Genomic DNA, 19,377 nt, shown 5'->3' with positions numbered 1-19,377 from the left:
CCAAAGTATACAGAGAAGTGAGCAGTTTTCCGCCAGCTTTTTCTTATCTTCGAGTCCCAATACTCGCACTTTAACCCTCAGTTTTTCCTGCTTCGAGCGACTTGAAATCCGCACTCCTCAGCACACAGCATTGCCGCCTTTAATAAATTATCTTATTTCAACGATAACCGTCCTGATGTATCATGAACGCGCGCTACCCCAAAGCTGAGACTCTAAGTATATACGCCACAACTTTTATTCTCGGCGCATGGTTTTTCCGAAACGCAATTTTGTGACGTCGCTTTCGTTATTCCAGCGATAAGATCCGAAGCGAAAAAAACTGCTGAGCTTGCAACTTCAATGATATATATATATATACAAATAGAGAAATGCACGAAATACATGAAAAACAACGCGAGTACACGAGAGGAAGAGGCGGTGAAAAAAACGCTTGTAAAGAGATTTCTTCGGGGATTTCGAAGGGTGCACTTCATCAGACAGTCTCGTGCCTGGACGGTATATCCCTACTTTATTTTTTGGTGAGATAATACAGATGAAAAGTACACAAGAATTGTACACATACGTGTGCAAGCCCGGTCGGTATATAGCATGTATTACGTCAATTTCAACTGGCTGACTAGATAGTTCAGAGGGAAATAACGGAGAGAAGGTTGAACGTAGTTAGGAGAGTTTGCCGAGAATTAGCAGGGCGTCGGGGAGCACGCCGTATATCAGCAAGAGTTGCGGGAGAGAATGAAGAAGGGAATACGCGGATAGAGAACGGCCCGGTGGAGTGACCCAGGACCCAGGACCCTGGGTTTAACGGCTCCCTGAAGGGCCACCAGTTACTACGCTCCGATGCCTACCCTCTCGACCTGTCCGTCCAGGAATAAAGATGGCCGGTAGCTACTAAGCAGAGACAGGCGAGAACGCTTTCGCGAAAATATCTGCGAAGCTCTCGCCGAGACTCCTGGGAAAAGCGGAAGGTTTTGTCTTTATGTGCAAGCCTTCGGGATAACAGTTCTCTCGAATTAAAAATTTCGGAAGATAAATACTTGAGGAACAAATCGAATTTGCTTCGTAGACTCGCCAAATTGTACGTGCGAATGAAGCTTTCACGGATATAGTTCGGTCATCGAAGCCTCTGAAAACTGGAATAAAGTCCTGAGAAAAATGAATCTTCGCCAGCTTCGGTCAATATCATTCAACGTTCCCATTTTTTAATATCGGTGGTAAGGAAACATTACGAGGTTCATTTATCAAGATTTTAGTAAAGAGACACTCGCAAGAAATGGAGACAGAAAATAAGCAGAAAAGTAGAAACTGTAAAGTTCGTTTTTTATTCAATGAGCAATCGACAGCAGTGCATCTCCGTTGAAGACCGTACGACAGACTGAGGCGAACCGCCCCTTACGTCAGGGAGTTCAATAACTGTTTGCTCGTTTACTCGACCTCGAGAGGGTGATTAACGACGCGTTGCTCCATCGAATCTGCTTGTAACACCAGCAACAGTATCCCCGTCATCGTACCAGACAGTTCTTGGCGACCGGGGTGAAATGTCGATAATCACCGGTGATGCGTACCAATCTGGCGGTTGGATGCGCTATGTCACGGCTCCTTAGGTTTGACGAAACTCGAAGTCGCCCCCAAGACGATAAAAATTCGGAAGATATAAGGCTCGGATGACCAAAATAATAATTAACGTTGAACTAACTGGGTATCTCTGTGACGTCGTTGTTTTCTACTTGAAATTTCTACAGGATCATTTACTCATTGATTTTCTGAGTAACCACTAAAGATTCGATTTATCCAGTGTCGGAAAAATGTTTGAGCATCTTGTCAGAAAAAGAGGTTGGCTCTTGAAACCCCTTAAAAAATGAGAGAAGTGTTCTCTCCCGCAGAGCCAAGTCCATTATCGTTATAAAACCTAGCTCTTGATTTGATTCACCTTTTCTCAAACCACAAAGGGACTGTGAGAAATTAATGGGGAGGAGGGGTGGTAAAGCCAGCTGAAAATGGCGCAGAAGCAGCGTTGAGGTTTCCGCTTTCCCTTCTCGCTTTCGCCCCTTCATTCCTTTCTTGTCTCTCGGAGCAAATATCATAGGAGAGATCCAGCAGTATCGATGATAATCATACCGAGTCGTCGTAAACAGTTTCGACTGTTTAAGCTCCGTTTGTTGCAGCTTTGAAATTTTGATTAAATGACTTTTGCGAGTAACACAAAGAAAATGGAAAATTCGTTACTTCTTAAATGGAAATTGAAATAATAAAATGAGCGCCGAATCCGCTATGAGCGCGATGTTTACGAAAGAATTTCAAGCCCCTGATTTCCATGCCGAAATTCGACAATCGTTGGGAGCGTATTGAACTAGTAAATAGAGCTAGTCGAAATCCTTAGCGAATTCGATGTCAAATGCTCGAGGTTCACACACGGAATGACGTTATCCAAAACGCCATTCAACCGAAAGCACTTACTCCGAATTCTCGTTACCATAAATGCCCAACCCCGGAGCTTTTATCTGAGTCTCGAGTTATACCCTTTTGATGTTTTCTACCGGAAAACGCTACTAGCAAGAATGAGCTTTCAGGACTCGAAGCGACTCTATAGCTGCGATGAGACTATATCGCATCGATGAATGCATCGAGGTCCTTCGTCAAACCAGCCAACGCTCATAAAAACGAACTTGCTTTACTTTTACCTCGTATTTCTCGTCCTTTCACCTTTCGACAACGAAAGAAAGTTTTCTTTTACTGTGGCGAACACGAAGCATTGGATTGAACTATGGTAATACCGTGAAAAAATATTCAGTCGTCCGAATAAATGAGCTTCTGCTCATTCTTGAGTTCTCGCGTTGAGAATTATCCATCGAAATATTACGTAAAGTTCAAAAACTTTTTAGATCGTCTATGCAAAATTGTATTTCACCTTGGTTTGGCTAATTTCTGGCTCCCTCTGAAATGTTGAGTGCTGCAGAAAGAGAGGCTGCCCGAATAAGTGGAAAACATGACGGCCGAGCGTTACTGGGAGCGAGTTTTCCAAAACAATGGGGCCTCGTCGACGTCAGGCAGTTGACGAGATGAGGAGCAGAACGGTGATTCACGCTGTTACACACTCAAGTATTTGTGAACGTTAAAAGTGTCTAGTACTTCAAATGAAACCCAATCGTTTATTTTCAACGAGTAAACGCATCGAGGCATCGCTTAAAATATAAAATTCTTTACCAATCTCCATAAAATAACACACGTAAAGTTGCACAATTATTGATTCCCAAAATTCTGAAGATGGAAAAGTGGATTTTCGCACGCAATCACATAAAAGTACCTTCAACGAGTCGCAGACAATTAAAATATCCTGCAGAAAAACTTTCCCATTCATCTTTTAGAACAAAGAAATTAGAGAGGTCGCATAAGCTGAATCACATCTGACTGGGTGAATGTACGCTATATTCATACGTATTCGTAAATCGTAAACCAGAAAGAACGTATAGAAACGAATTGGATGAATGTTGTTATACTGGTGGTGGTGCTCTAATAAATTGAAGCTCCTGATCCTATAAAAATGCATTGGATTCCGCGTCCGGAGTTTCCGTTGGTGGTTGAACCTAAGAAAGAATTTCTGGGGGAATAAAACTGGCTGAAAGCAATGCATACAGAATATTCTTGACACGAAAACGGAAGTGTGGCGAGAACAGTCGACTGCGCGGCGAAACAGTGCGGGGGAAACAAAAGATATCGCGAGGACAGAAACTGCGACGTAAGCAGGGCGATGGGACGCTTTGAAAATCCGAAATCGAGTGAAAAATCGAAGAGTCACGAAGTTCTGGCAAGCGATTACAATTCATCACATTTCGATGGATGTTAGCGATAGAATATTTGCTAGCTTTTTACCTCGTTCGCGATACGGATAGCTACTGGTTGATATTTTTATGTGCACATTCACCACCCTTTCGATCAAACACCACATATCATTTCCATCGTGCATCTTCTATAGCGATATCAAATATATTGTGGGCAAAGAAGAGATCGTAAATATTTTTCTACCACATGATGCAAAGATGTCGCCATTTCCGTTAAGTCTAAATAGCTTTCCCAATATTATGTTTTTCAGTTAAACTCTTCGAGGTAGTCGCAGTAAGGAATTTTCTGAATATGTTTTCATATTGAATCCCTATATGCACGTGAGAAGTGCAATTTTGGATAACTCGAAGAACGCTAGTGGCAATTATTCCACTGGAAGTTTATAGTTCATTCGTCGAAATGTGTCCTCATCAGGACGTGCATTCAAACTCATAATTATATTCTCCACTAGAGAGTGACATCTAGTTTCTCATGTAGACAACTGATTATTGATGATCTGAGGATCTGACGAGCCACGAGAGCTATTCTCCTCACTGCACACAATATCGCTTCTGATGTTGAGAGAGTAGGAGCCAAGAGCAACGTGCTGCACTCAACAAACTCGCCCTCGGTAGTCAAACGTTAGTCGGTGTCGATAATTCAATTTCGCTGCTGCTGCTGCTGCTGCTGCTGCCAACTTCATCCTCTGTGGTATCTTGCTTGTGGTAGCAAGTCCACTGAAAGACCCGGGGACAAGCTAAGCGAGATTTTATGGGAAGAGATGGACCTGCGCATGGTACGGTAGAAGGTGCAAGCGAGACGGTAGGATCGCATGACGTCCCCCAGGGTTATGAAACCGTAGCGAGATCTGGAACCTTCGGTTCGTACAGTGAGCCGATCGAATCATCCGCTGTGGAGGGTTGACCTTCGTCAGTGACAGAACCCTTCCAAGGAGTTAAATCAACTCTGCTCCCATGGCTTTCCATGAAGCAGATTCGCGTTTTTTTCTCACCACGTGCCTCTCACCGAACGGACATGCAATCCACTGCTCGATGTCGTCATCAGTTATGGAGTCCACCGACTAGCCTGACTGGAAACGTTGTCAAGCGTACCACTTTCATTTCAGTATTTCTTCCACTTTACCATACGTTATGATGAAAAACAAGTTGCTCATAGTCAGAGTTAAAGGGATGTCGAAATGTAATTACCACGATCGAGGACCTCTTTTATGTCTGGGATAACAAATCCTTCACAAAGCGCGATTGTCATATCAAAACGTTACCACCGAGGGAGAGGTACGTGTCAAGTGAAACCGCGGAACCTTAACATGCAAAGCATATTACAGTTACGTTGAGTTACGTATTCGTGGTTTTGACAAGCTCGGGACACAAATGCCGCCGCGCCACCCGCTGAGTCGCTTGACATCACGTGGAAGGCCACATTCTCTCTGGAGCAGAATCCAGAGTATAATGCAAGGACCTACCTAATCTCTGTGGTACATTGATTAATTACATTGTTGTTGTTATCAGAGGGGTATGTTGCAAGTCTACGACCTATCGGTAGACTCCGATCTTCCTCCTTAGGCGGTTCAATCTACTCTGGAAAATTGATTCAGTGTCTCTCCACAGCAGAACATTCGATCCTGTTATCATATTTTGCTCTCTACTTTACGGCCATTCCCAACAAAACGTTAACGGTGCATGTTCTCAGCGCCGTCTTGTCTATCGCGTAACTAATATCTTCGCTTCGTTTGTGCCTGTTAGGGCTGTCCTGGGAGCCCCAAGAGCAAGGCAGATTTTGATTACACGAGCAACCGAGACAAAAGGGCTCCTTGCCCTTTGCCTCTCGATCGCGTCGATCACAGCAACAACGTTTGCTTAATTTTCTCGTCACAAGGAGCGTATGGTGTTGGCCAGTAAATTGATAATACGCAATGCTCTGCCAAGAGCTCCACCTTTCCCTGCCTTTCTCTCTCCCCTTTCATATACAAAATACCGTCGAGACTAGGTGGCCACTCAAGTATGCCAAGTTTCCCGAATGAATGAAATTATATCGAGAAACGCGACAGAATATTGACATCAAGTATATCGGAGTAAAAAGCAAATGTCAATATGCGACGTAGACTCGAGGAAATCGGACTATTTGAAACACTGTGAAGCTTCATTTATAAGAGGAATCGCCTAATCGAAAACATATTGCTCAGTAAGTTGTTAGTTTCATTAATTTTCTTTATTACATCAGCTATACCTTGGAGATTGACCACCATTCTGCGATGTTACTGAATCGATTAGAGAGGGCAATTTGGGAATACTCGTGTGTGTGTGTATAGATATACAGGTTGCTCGGTTTTCCGCCATCTGGTACATTCCTGTCAGGTTATTATCGACGTGCAATCAACTCCATTGGAGCGTACTGGTGTGCGCATTGCACATAGCCGTGAGCTCGGTGTTGTCGATCGTGTGGCGGCGCGAGTGGCATCGAAGCCAGACTGAGAGATTCGGGCGAGCAGACCCGTTTCGGTACACACGGGGTGCACAATCGGCGAGGTTACTGGTCGGCGAGGCGCGCAGTGGTGGCCTTTTCACCATTCCCAATAATGGAAACTACGTCGTCGATTCTATTTTCCGCTTGCCGCGCCCTCAAGGGAGCTGAGCGTGGACCGACCGACGGAAACCACATTCGCGTACAATAATGGTTATTTATTAGCGCTAAATCAAATGTGTTAGCGCGAGGCGCTCGCCCACCGAGGAGGAGAAGAAGTTATTTATATAGATAGAGATGCCGGGGCTGCTGGCCCATACATATATGTACGTCATGCCCGCTCTCTCAGTCCAATATAGATGATAATGGTGATAATAATTCCGGAAGAGACCACTCCACTTGCCGGCTCTAGCGAATGCTGCAAGGTGGTAGTGGCGGCGGTGATGGTGTGCTCCCTCATCCTACTCCCGGGAGAGAGAGAGAGCGAGGGAAAGAGAAAAAGGCGAACCCCGTTGAATCCGGTGGTAAACGGGAAAAGTGGTGTGGGTGATTTACGACGATTAAGGTGGGGTTCTGTACGGGCAATCGTGGTTACTTCGGACCGCGTTACGGTTTAACCACACCGTATCGTTAAAACATAAAATATATATTACGCTTCTTTCCAGGTGCGTGAATACGAATCGTCGCATACCCACATCGACGCGGCATCAATTTCCTCGCGTATATACGAAATCTTGGCACTTGCGATAAACTCTTATCTCTATGATAAATAGACAGAGCGGAGAGGAAGCATTAAAGACCATAGACAAAGATAGCCTTGTGAGGTTAAACTTAATTTTATATTATCTTAGTAGAATAAATTCTACAAATAACTGTCGCAAGATTTATAGTTTATATCTCGTGACAAAATTCAACAATGACCAGCTTGCCGTCCGTAGACCGACATCCAAGGTTGCCACAACTTTAGTGCACGCACTTGAACACTATAACGGCGCGCATATCCGCGTGAGAAGGATGTTTCAACATTGCAAGACACAACAGCACTGCGGCGGTTTTCCGTCAGGCCTATAGCGACGTCTAGATACCTAGCGCGCATGTCATAGAAAGTTAAATTAGTGTGAGCACCGTCATAGGTTCCAGCGGAGATAGCTTATCGCATTAGCTCGTACGTTCGAATTTGCCAATATGATAACAGGCCACTGTACCGTAACAAAGTCGAGGCCAGATTCGCAACTTTGGATCGTGGCTTCGCCATCATTTGCAGCGTGCGATCCGTTTCTCCCCGTCAATACATCGCAGCCCATTCTCCGTGAGAGCAAACTATGATATAATTTCTAGCCCGGCCCAACATCGTCAGCCTAACCAAATACGGCGAGAGTATGTTGTACAGTCTGCTCGTTGACTTCCCGGGATGCCTTTCCACCATGCGATACAGTCTCTGGCCTCTCGGTCCAATGCAGCATACGCGAAGAGCGCCCTGCAAATCGTGCACTCGTAATATCTATAGCAACAAGATAACCGCGCTTAGCACAGGATTCCATGTAAATACAAAGCCCGTGTAATAGCGGCAAACGTGCCGCTGGTATTGTGCGTGCATACTGATGTTTCATTAGCCAACTGTTCGTGCCGTTCGGACTGTCAATCAAGTTCACCGCCTGCGGCCGCGTCGTGAGTAACCCGTACTTCCACCGCCACCGGACAGTCATGTCAGTTCAAGTTGTTTGGATCGTGGGAGGCACACGCCCGCTCTCATGCCCACGAGCACCACCACCGCTTCACCATCAACGATATCTTGTGCACTCACCCACACACTCTCCGAGGATCGAACAGTTCGTCCGCAGTTCTCTTGTCCTCCATCCCTTGCCCTTCGACAGTAACACGGGGAATTGCAGTTGTCTGGGCTTTCTTTACTCTTACATCGATATGTGTCCGTTGTACTGGCTCGAGATATTGATACTTATTTGTACTTACGTACAAATGATGCTCCAACGTATTGCAGATGTAGAGACACCGTAATGCCACTCGAGCCAGTTGCAAAATTCTCGTAGATGAGAAAGTACATGGAACGACGAGCTATCAAATCGGATGAAAAATTCCATGTTGCAGTAAAACTAACAAGTCTGGCTCCTGATTGAGTGAAACGGAAATTCTATGAAACTTTTGATAGGTCAGCATTAGGAGAACGGGACTTGACGAATCGATGTAAAAGTCCTGCTTCTGGTATCGCAGCATCACACTGGAATTCGTAAACGTCATTGGAAGAGTATGTGAAACTGCTCAAATGTGAATGTTAGAATAACACTGGTGCTGACCGCAGATTGTTTCTCGCGAAGGAAGTTACAGGATGATGAAATCCTACAGTACAGGGCTTGAAACAGTCCAAATAAAGCACGTTGAAGGTATTGACGAATGGTAAATAATTGGTGGGCTATGACATCAGGATGATATGAGGGGTGCAGTATTCAGCACTGTAATGAAGCAATCAAGTGGCTGAGATAAAATTCAACGGGTGAATTCCCAATGAGTTTGAGCTCATCGAACACCTGATTATTTCTGTAACTTCGTCGCCTCCTGCCACTGCGATAGCGCGCATTCAAACCTTCCTGTCCTCCTGCATTCGCTGAATTCATAGCAGATACAAGAGAGTGTTTTCGATCAATAATTTCCATTCATAACGTTATGATTCTGGGATCGAATGATTTATCGTCCGTACACACATACACATCACGTAATTTATGGTGGAGCTATTGATAAGTGAAATAATTGGATGCTGGCATGACGTGAGTTGAAGGGCGAAGCAGCCTGCAGTACCATACGTGCGGCGAGGACGTGGAACTGATGGTTGCTGGTGCGTTGGAACGTTGCAGGTGAATAGATGACAATTACGAATCGATCAGTATCGTTCGAACTCATCTTGTTAACCCCTTCACTGTGCGTGACACGTATAGGGGCAAAAAAAAGTCGTGCCATTTTTGTGTCATGACACGTATAGGGGCATTTGAAAAAAAACATATTTCTACTGCACCGATTCGATTGAAATTTGGTACACTATGGTTTTTGGAGTCGCTGATTACGAATTCAACATCAGATTTTCAAAATTCAAAATGGCGGATCCAATATGGCGGACGCAAATTCGAAAAATGGTTTGAATTCGACGAAAGTGAGTACCTCATGGTTTTTGGGGTCGCTGAATTCGAATTTTACATCAGATTTTCAAAATTCAAAATGGCGGATCTAATATGGCGGACGCAAATTCGAAAAATGGTTTGAATTCGACGAAAGTGAGTACCTTATGGTTTTCGGGGCCGCGGAATCCGAATCTGGAATCGGTTTTTCAAAATTCAAAATGGCGGATTCATTATGGTGGACGCAAATACGAAAAATGGATTGATTTCGACTTTCAGATATTTATGGTTGCGAATATCGAATTTGAATCCTGACTCCAAGTATGTGAAGCTCGGATACAATATAATGAATAAAAATTTGGCAAATCATGTACGACAAACTAGTCATAATAACGAATGTCAAAGAATATTTTTTTCCTTATATCCCGCTCTCAGCCGAACCCAGAGTCACGAATCGTGGACGTGGCGGTTGTTGACTCCATTTTGTTTTTTTTTGTATTTTTTTTTGGTTTTTTGTATTTTTTATTTTTTTGGACTTTTTGTATTTTTTATTTTTTTGTTTTTTCGTATTTTTAAAACTTTTCATTACAATTTATTTTAAATGACTTTTTGCATTTTTTGAATTGCCTTCTCTGTTGATTCTTGGAATTTCAGAAATTTGTGTCTTTCTTTTGTATTTCAAATTTTTTATTCATTTTTCGTTTTGTTGTCTGTACCGATTGTTTTTTCTTTCATCTTTGTATTTTTGAAATATTAATTTCAACAATTTATAATTTTTACCTTCATGTTTCGATAAAAAATAAAAAAAATAAATCGGTATTCAACCTGAAACACCGTCACGCGTGATAGACGTCATGCACACAAGATTCATTCTCAGATTCTAAGAGGTCACTTTGAGAACTCTTCTGTGGCCCATTATTGGATTCCTCAATCTCTTCTGCTTCATTTTCACTCACGCCTATCAACCAATCATCGTTATCTAAAGAAATGTCTGTGTCCGAATCAGAACTATTTATTCGGAGCTCATGAATTTTTCGTTTTCGAGTAAACACCGAACGTGCCTTCGACATTGTAGTAAAAAAAATTTGACCGTTTCTTCAAATATTACACCGTTTCTTATAGTGTAATATTCTTAGTCCTTCTTCTTACTTCTTCAAAGAATGAAAATTCGATTTTTACTCTATTTGACACCCTCAAGAAAAATATATTGGTTCTCCCAATCCTTCGATGATGACCGTGTATGGGATGGTGAGTTGATTATTAGAGAACGACGATGGGATCATAGATCAACTTCGGGTCAAAAGAGAGCGATTCAAGGGTATAGTGGATGCCCCTAGGATGGTACCCTCGATTTTCATGTCACAGGTGTGGCGGGAACATTGTAGAAGCACTAGAGTGCAGACATAGGTCCAGCGGGCTCGGATATGAGATGAAGAGTAGTGATAAAATTAATCTACAACTGATTGAGTACAAAAATACGCGTATGAAGCCAAATGAAACTGATCTATACCGAGTATGAGTGTGGTGTCTTTATTTCCGCGACCTGGGAGCCTATACGAAAAGAAAAAATCTCGCTATATATTTACATGGTTTAGAATACTTTTATATTATGTTGAATTCTTTCTCACATTTAAGCGCTCGAGTTTAAATCAACTCAATTAAATCAAAACTTAAAGCCGTATTTTTTGTATTTGCGTCCACCATATTGAATCCGCCATTTTGAATTTTGAAAAATCGATTCCAGATTCGGATTCAGCGGCCCCAAAAATCATAAGGTACTCACTTTCGTTAAAATCAAACCATTTTTCGAATTTGCGTCCACCATATTGGATCCGCCATTTTGAATTTTGAAAAACCGATTCCAGATTCGGATTCAGCGACCCCAAAAACCATGAGGTACTCACTTTCGTCGAAATCAAACCATTTCTCGAATTTGCGTCCGCCATATTGGATCCGCCATTTTGAATTTTGAAAATCTGATGTCGAATTCGTAATCAGTGACCCCAAAAACGTTCATACTGTGACTTTGAGACAAATCTAAGAAAATTTTTTTCCAACACAAAAATGGCACGAAAACGTGATTTTCACCTCACTGCGAAAGGGTTAATGTCAGCGCGAATGAGATATTTGTCACAAGGATTTGGAATCTACTAGGATTACCGATTCTCCTTCCAAGGTCTCCGCATTTCGAATATTATCTCAGCTAATGAATCTTTATTCGTGAATTTCATTAGCGTTTAGGAGGTTTTGCTGAAATATAGGGACCGGGACATCAGACCCGTACGTTTTATATGCTCGAGGAGTCATCCAATCGGTCCTAAAGTTGTTCATAGCAAGAGAAAGGGATGGAGATCGAGGGAAGATAGAAGATTCGCGTCCACACCATTGCACCCTCTATCTCGTTATTCGTCGAAAGTTTAGTATTGCGCCCCACCACTACGTGTAAAGCAGTGCTCTCGCTGCACCGGCTATGAAGTCCTGGACGTTATTTCTCACTCGTTCTCTCCGCCGCTGCCACCACCACCACCACTGCAGCTGGTTCGTTCGACGTGTGTGATTACGTTGGCAATTACTCCTACCATTTCTTCCCCTTTCCAGTCGTGCTGCTACCCTTTCGTTGAGCAAGTTATTCCCCCACCTCCCCATCCCTCGAATCCTCCGATAGCCAGAGCCGGGGCATGTAGTCTGCTCGGGCCTCGCCCCTTTGGTGCCTCTGCGCGGAAGGGCTGTAACTCGTTATTAGCGAGTTGCGGGGCGGGGGCTGATTACTACTTCGAAGTAGATTCCCCAACGATGATAAACACGATCCGAAGCGATCGCCGGACTCTTGAGCCTCCACCGCACGCGCATGCTTCTCTTTCTGAACGGCGAGCGAGTTTCCTCGCGCTCTCCACTGCCTGCCTGCCTGCCTGCCTGCCTGTCTTCTACCGATGCTTTTATCCACGAACCTCCGGAAGCTATGCCAAAAGCCGTAGACTGCGCGATAAGCGATAGCCGATCTCACCAACGTTCAACGTGTGATGAGACGCAAAAGAAACTTCCGACAGATCCTCCACAGTAGATGAATTAGCATTTAATGTAGGAAATCACCTCGCCGGATGTGGCCACCCGAGGCCCCAAATTCAACAGTCAGCCTCAGAATATCCCTGATTTTTCGAATTACACTCAACGCACTTTCTCCAAAAGAACAAATGCTTCGTTATTCAATGTTCCTATTACAATGGTTCAGGCCCATACTCAACTAGCGATATATACAACCAAGTACAAGTAAAGAAAAGATTGTCGTCCTTTTCAACTCTTTTTCTCGCTCTGAATAGTACGCGCCTAATTAGCGCGAAGACCTCTCACTTCATCGAGCACATACCCCGTGCATCTTTTGTCCCAACAACCGGACGTTGGCCACACGAGGGTGAAAGCGGACAACGCTGCTTACTTACAGACAAGTGCGCGTGTGTGTATGAAGCATCGTCTCACATTCAGCGATGACCCCGAAAACTCGTCATGTCTATATGAGAAATCCTTTTGTTCGATGTCCGCTGGCAATTGGCTACGAAGAAAAAAAGGACCGAGCATGCGGAAGAGTGAGGCGCGTTCGACTGGACTCATCCCCATCGCCGAGGGAGAGTCTTCCCATAATGGGTGCAAACGCGGCAGACACTTGAGTGTATATGTGCGCCGTGTCAGTACGCATGTACGCCTGTGTCCAGCCCCCCCACCGTGAGTAATTGGTGGTAGTGATGCTAGCTCGCAGCCATACGCGTGGAACGAAAAGATAACGCAATTTATTTCAGGCTTTATTCATCCTCTCTACGCTCCACTGTCGACCACTGAGCTTGCAACGTTTCTACATATTTTTATTATTTTTTTTTAAATCCATCTACGGCGTAATAGCCTCTGTCAATCTCTCCTCTTTGGCCCTTTCTATATGCGCCGTCCCGACGTCTAATTTCTCTTAGTTGGACTCTCAAACTTTCTGCCATTTGAAAGCACTTCAATGCGGATGCCACCGTAAATCGCGTATCTTCCATGCGTAACTGCGTTGCAGCGAACTTAGTCTGGAAATGAAGTTTAGTCTGGAAATCGGGAATTACACAAGCAAAAGCACTTAATTGCGTTCAGTCCTCGCATACTCTGCACCAACCATTGTCTGCTTGATCGGTTATAAATAACTTACAATACGCCAGTGGCGTCGATCATGCGAGCATCGATGGAAGCGGATGCAGCATTTTGTGGCACGTGGAAAGAGAAAACGAGATTCAGCGATCGAGTGTGAGGGAGTGAGTTCGGTACAAGAAAATTGTTGGTTGAAGCGTATAATGGCGTGTCGATCAATGCGAAAGCGGAACACGATGAAAGGTGTTATTACCCATTTTCAGCGTAGCCGTGTTTAGAAGACTCGTGGTGGTGTCTATTACCTTGATTAAAATAATATCGACTAATCGAATTCCTTGCTGCTCTCGATAGGAAACGATACTGAAATTCATGCTGAGTTAGCATAAGTTAGAATACAACGAAAATCCGAATAGTTTACACGCGCACACTGTCACAAGTAAAAGCGTCAAAGTAAAAACGACGATGAGAATGAGGGACGGTGTGCATGACCTAAAACGATGAGGAAAGAGTTGATTAATGAGAAAGAAATGACACGGCGCACGAGGCTTGCCCTATTTTGTCTCCAGTCTCATCTGCCTTCTTCTCATCCTATCACAACGCTGCTGCTGCTGCTGCTTCAAAACCTCGGCGACGGGTTTGAGATTCGTTTCGTTTCAACCCTTCTTCTGGGTTCTTGGGTAGTCGAGACGAGGCTCTTACATCGTCTAGAATCTTCCATTTGGCGTAACCTCCCTACGGCACCTGAGCTCAGCCTTTTCTATATAGCGTCAATGAATTTCGTCTGCCCTTTTTTTAGGTGAATTTTTGTTAACGACTTTTGTTCATTTTCCGTAAATATCAACTCCTTCGTGAAAATCATTTCTGATAATGAAACTCACGAAGGATACGAAGTCAGCATCCTTTATTAGCCCGCATAAATTGCACTTCCCTCGTACCGAAGTATGTTTGCTTTCGCTGCAACTTGTAAGCTTCCATAGCTTAACATAAGTAAAAAAGGGGGGTTGAATCGCGGTCGAAGCAATTAGATGATTTATTTTCATTTAAGTTTGTTCTTTCCGCGTGTATTGCAGGCACACGGAGGGTGAAGCGGGCGTCGAAACTTTACCGTACATTCAAGCCGTCCGTTTAGCACCGAACTATTGGAAAGCACAATTTTTTCTTGACTCCATCCCTAATCTACTGAAACTCTTAAAAAGGGGGGCTTCCGTGCTTAAAAAGAAGAATGAGGCACGGAAGTAGTTGGTGATACGATCCGATCGACTGTAAGAGCTTGCAGGGAGCTCAGTTTCAAACGTTCCAATACTTTATCGAATTCACAGCATTTTTCACCTTTCGCATCGGCTTCTACACTTTAAAAGTAAAAATAAAAGGGCTGACTCTAGAAGATTAAAATTTTTTTGAACCGCTCCAAATTTCTCGTCATTAAATTTCCTCCCTGACTCGTGGATGCCTCTTTGAGTAAAATTTAAAAATATGGAATGCACGTTCATCGGATTATACGGATCGTTCACACTCTGTTGAAACCATTTGTTCAGCCGCATCGTGTTCACTTGTCAGGCCAAGGTAATTTCACACGCTCAACCAAGTTTACATGGTCACTGAAACTGTCTGATCCGAAAGCTGATGACTCACTCTTCTCTCGCTGTCCCTCGCTCCGGCATTGGTCTTCCCTCATCTTCGCTAAAAGTGTATTGTCGTGTTCTATATCTAGATCAGTAACTAATTTAGAGTTTGAAATACACTCTCTCTCTCTCTCTCGGCTAGGATCCAAGTTCGAAGTGTTTCTGTATATACGTAAAGTGTGAATATCAAAGCCGCCATTTCGTCAACGCTTCGCCGAACTCGATGGGAAGATGAAATTCGGTCGAGAGTATACAGAGCGTATGAATACATTCGTAGGGAGTCCTGCTCGCATCCCGCAACCCCTTGACTCGTCGTCAGAGTATCGTAAAGCCGTACATTTGGTAACCTGCTTCTCGGCGAAGCGCATCGGACCCGTAAACCGTAGCCGGGTAGTGAGTACATGCGTAGGAGCATCCGGGGGATAAAATCAATGGGATTTTCCCACGGCCATGGTGCACTAATAAAAAACAGGCACTCGATCGACAGTCGAGCGAGAAACTGGATCCCTGCGGAACTAGAATTCAAGGGTAACGAAAATTCTTGCCGAATATTTACTGCCTTCTACTTTTCGCGAGGACTGTACACGGGAAGCATTCCCTCTAGTGAACTGCGAAGTGACGTTGTACCGCTGGGCTTGGATTACTCGCGCTACTATCTCCCTTGGTGATGACGACTCCAAGGAGAGTTTTGCAGCCTCTGAATCCGATTTACAGATCCTGAAATATCTTTTCCCTCCGCTTGCTTTGTGTTTGGGTTCGAATCGTTCGGTTCGTTGCACTTCTCGACAATGAGTCTGTAAACAGTACCAACTTTTCTTGTACGTTCATCAGCAAATGGCTAGTAACGATTCTGGAAAAGTTTCAATTTGTACTTGCCTTAAAGTTTAGAATTCATAGAAAAGAAAAAAAAACATGAAAGATTCGAATCTGTGATCCTCATGCTCCAACCCCGTTATCATGTGCGATGGAAGTCCATTTGAGGGGCTCCTGTGGTCAACGCTCTTCGCCAAGTTGTTGAAACTCGTATCTGATGTGCGTTGCTTCGATTTTTTCCACTCCGCAGTTTCCCCTTTCCCGTCTTCTATTCCTTCCCTGATAAAAACGCAAAGCTTCTTGGCAATAATTTATCCAGCGTAATTTATGACTTTCGGTGAATCCACTGCGAAAGCACCCCCTTAACGAAACACATATTCAAGGGACTGCTGATTTGAGTTTTCCACTCTTGCTGTGGCTTTAATTCTCTCTCCATTTTTTGTTGCTCTGGATATATTTCAGGACTATGAAATTGTATTCGGGGATGGTCCACTTGGAGGAAAAAAAACGGACGAAAGGGCTTAAGGGATTAAAATAATAATAACGTTTGAAATTGGACACGGTACCAATAGATGCGGGTCCCTCGTAATCTTTGGTCGCCATATGCTCGCGGAGGTTGCCTGGAACGAAGCCAGTTGTGTGTGGAGAAAGAGAGAGAGAGAGAGAAAGAAAAACGAAAAAAGTGCGAGCGAAAAAATGAACGCGCAACCTAATCTGGCATCGCGAAAAGGGGAGAATTTATTCAATTGCCACGCTCTGCGCAAGCATATACATACGAGCAGCCACTGCCGCGGCTCTCGATACGCGTACGTTGGCCGAAAAGAGACGTACGGCCGTTTCGAATCCGCCTGCGGGCACGTGGCCCTGAAAAGAAAATTTTCCCTACCCGCAACCCTTCGAAGACCGAAAGGGTGGAAGAGAAAAACCATGTTTGGATAACGCAGCCGCCGATTGGATCGCGATGCGTGCTGGCCAAGAGTGATGATTTGATTACCAGTTTTATCGCACTCTCAGATTCGCATGATTGCAATAGTCATGCGTGATGATAGAAATAAAAATGATAAAAATGAATCGTGGAGAGCTTCCAAGATAAAGAATCATGTTATCTTCGATTGAAATGCCTCTAATAATTTCAACGCGGAAGCTTCGGTAGAAATGTGAGATACGAATATCCAAAAGGAGGATAAATGCTTCGGAGATGTTATTTCTCAAACTACATCGCTAAACTTTCCTTCATCTATCGTGTACAAAAAAAATGTCCTCAGTGCGCATAACCGAAGGTTGATAATGTCTGAAGTAGGATGGAAAGAGATCCAGATAAGGAGTCGATAACCGTGTACGAGAGAGTAGAAAGAGAAATAGGAAAAGAGAGATACGAGAGAGCGGGGAAGGGTGGTCGCCGTTCAGTTAGTGAGCTATAATATAGACCGCTTTCTCTCGACCCGGGCCCTCCCCGATACCGTATAAAATATAGCATTGTTCGCGCTCTCTGAGCTCTGAGTGGAACGAGTATATTTATAAGGGGTGACTTTTTCTTTCATATGTTAAGCAGATCAGTGTCGGCTACTGGAGAGAAAAAGAAAGTGGGCGAGGACTGAACCACATCAATTTTTCTTCCCCCTTTCCACTTTGTTTCAACGAGCTGACACGTATATTGCAATGATTTCGAGCGAACCCGAAGCCCTCAATTACCGTCCTCACAATCCATTTTTTTCGTGCAATATCAATCAATTAGCTTGACTAATAACAACCTTTTTCTCATTTCAGAACATGTGCGGGAATTCAGCTGTGGGATGCTGTACTACAGGACCCTTTATCTCGATAGCAAAAGAGACGCCCTTTACGTCGGAGCAATGTAAGTTGAGTCGAATGTAGCCATTTGGAATTACCGATCACTCAGGTTTTCTCCAATTTTTCTGTTTTATTCTTCAGAGCATAACGCATGGAAAAATATTAATTTATTGATCAAAAAACTGACTTTAAATAAGCAGACTCAATTGGCCACGAAAAAATTAGCTCCATTGTAAACAGTAAATACCTAAATGAGTTTCCAATTAATTTCGATAAGTTGTGTCTGAAACTCCAGAGAAAAATTGGTCAGGACAACTGCGACGGTTTCATATAGAAAATTTATAAAAAAGTATTCGCCATGAGCTGAGTGATCGCGGTGAAACGCGCACAACTTCTTTCACTGTGGGCAGTCAGGGGTTGAAAATGATATGAAACAGTAAAATGTAGACACCGTGGCATCTGTCAGCGTTACGGGAGCTGACAACGCACCCACTCAAATGTAATTATAGTGGCATCCGGGTATTGTTATTTCGATAAACTCAAATGCTTTTTCTTATTTTGTTGACGTTTCAATGAAGAACCACATGGTCGTATTAAATTGTGGTTCAAAACCACATTTCATGAGCGATGAAAAGTTTGGTAGTATTTTTTCTGTTCGGTGACGTACATTTTTGTTGGTTTCTCGAACATTTTGAATGAAGGGAAAATACACAAAAATCATCTGAACACGATCCAAGTAAAAACTCTTGACTTCTGCCCAGGCGGAGGGTCAGACATTAGAAAAAACGCTGCAATAGGTCGAGGAGGTGGACGTTGGAAAGAGCAAGGGCGAAGAAACCGTTCGTACGAGTACAGAGGGTTGAAAGTACGTGCGAGCCCATCGCTCGTCAAATTAACTAAGAAAAAGTTGAGCGATAAATCACGAGTCTTCATGGATGTTTTCGCGGCGACTTTTGCTACTTCGGAGGTTTCCGAGCCGTGCTATGGCTGCTTCCATGGCTACCAAACTTTTGCGAGGTTTTCCTCTCGCAGCTCGTTTTATATGTGTGTAAGGCGCTGAATTAAAGCTCCGTCTATTCGGTAGCGTTGTATTACGAGTAAAATACAATCATCATCATTTTTCGTTAATCCATGTTTTCATTCTCATTGTCACGAAAGAAATGGCACTGTTGGACAACCCTTATAAACAACAATGTGCATATAAGTCGGATTAAAAGTGTGTTGTTGGAGACTTCTGGCGTAACGAGCAGCAGGAGCGCCCTTTGCTTGTCACAAGAATGGCGGAAGATTTTCGTTGTATAAGCTAAGCTCAACGTAAGAGATTCTCTACCATTACATCTATACCCAGACAATATCGATATTATTGCAGCCGCGATCCCCGGAATTAAGGGGGTTGTAAGACGCTCGTGGAGTTGGCAAAGGCAGATGGGAAATGCTTTCTCGATCCTCGATCCTCTTTTCCGTCTCCCCCTTTTTACAGATTTTTCCCCCGGACAGCCTTGTCCTCGTCGCATCATTATATACTCGGCAAAGTATTATTACTTGATACGCTTCCAGTGAGCTTTACTCCGACGAGCCAAAAGTTCCTACATGCGTGTAGCTCTTCCTATTCTAGA

At 43.7% G+C, this 19,377-nt stretch overlaps 1 protein-coding gene across 9 annotated transcripts in view; it reads left to right on the top strand.

The window, feature by feature from the left end:
• Positions 1-19,377, top strand: part of Sema2a (Semaphorin 2a) — a 268,372-nt gene that overhangs the window by 209,896 nt on the left and 39,099 nt on the right. For all 9 annotated transcript variants that reach the window (XM_043422285.1, XM_043422283.1, XM_043422286.1 and 6 more), the window contains one exon: positions 17,738-17,825. In XM_043422285.1, the coding sequence (XP_043278220.1) occupies positions 17,738-17,825 (88 nt within the window). The remainder of the gene's footprint in view (positions 1-17,737; positions 17,826-19,377) is intronic.

This window comes from Venturia canescens, chromosome 6, assembly GCF_019457755.1.
Source record: "Venturia canescens isolate UGA chromosome 6, ASM1945775v1, whole genome shotgun sequence".
Classification (NCBI taxonomy): Eukaryota; Metazoa; Arthropoda; class Insecta; order Hymenoptera; family Ichneumonidae; genus Venturia; species Venturia canescens.
This window is presented reverse-complemented; position numbering and strand designations above follow the sequence as displayed.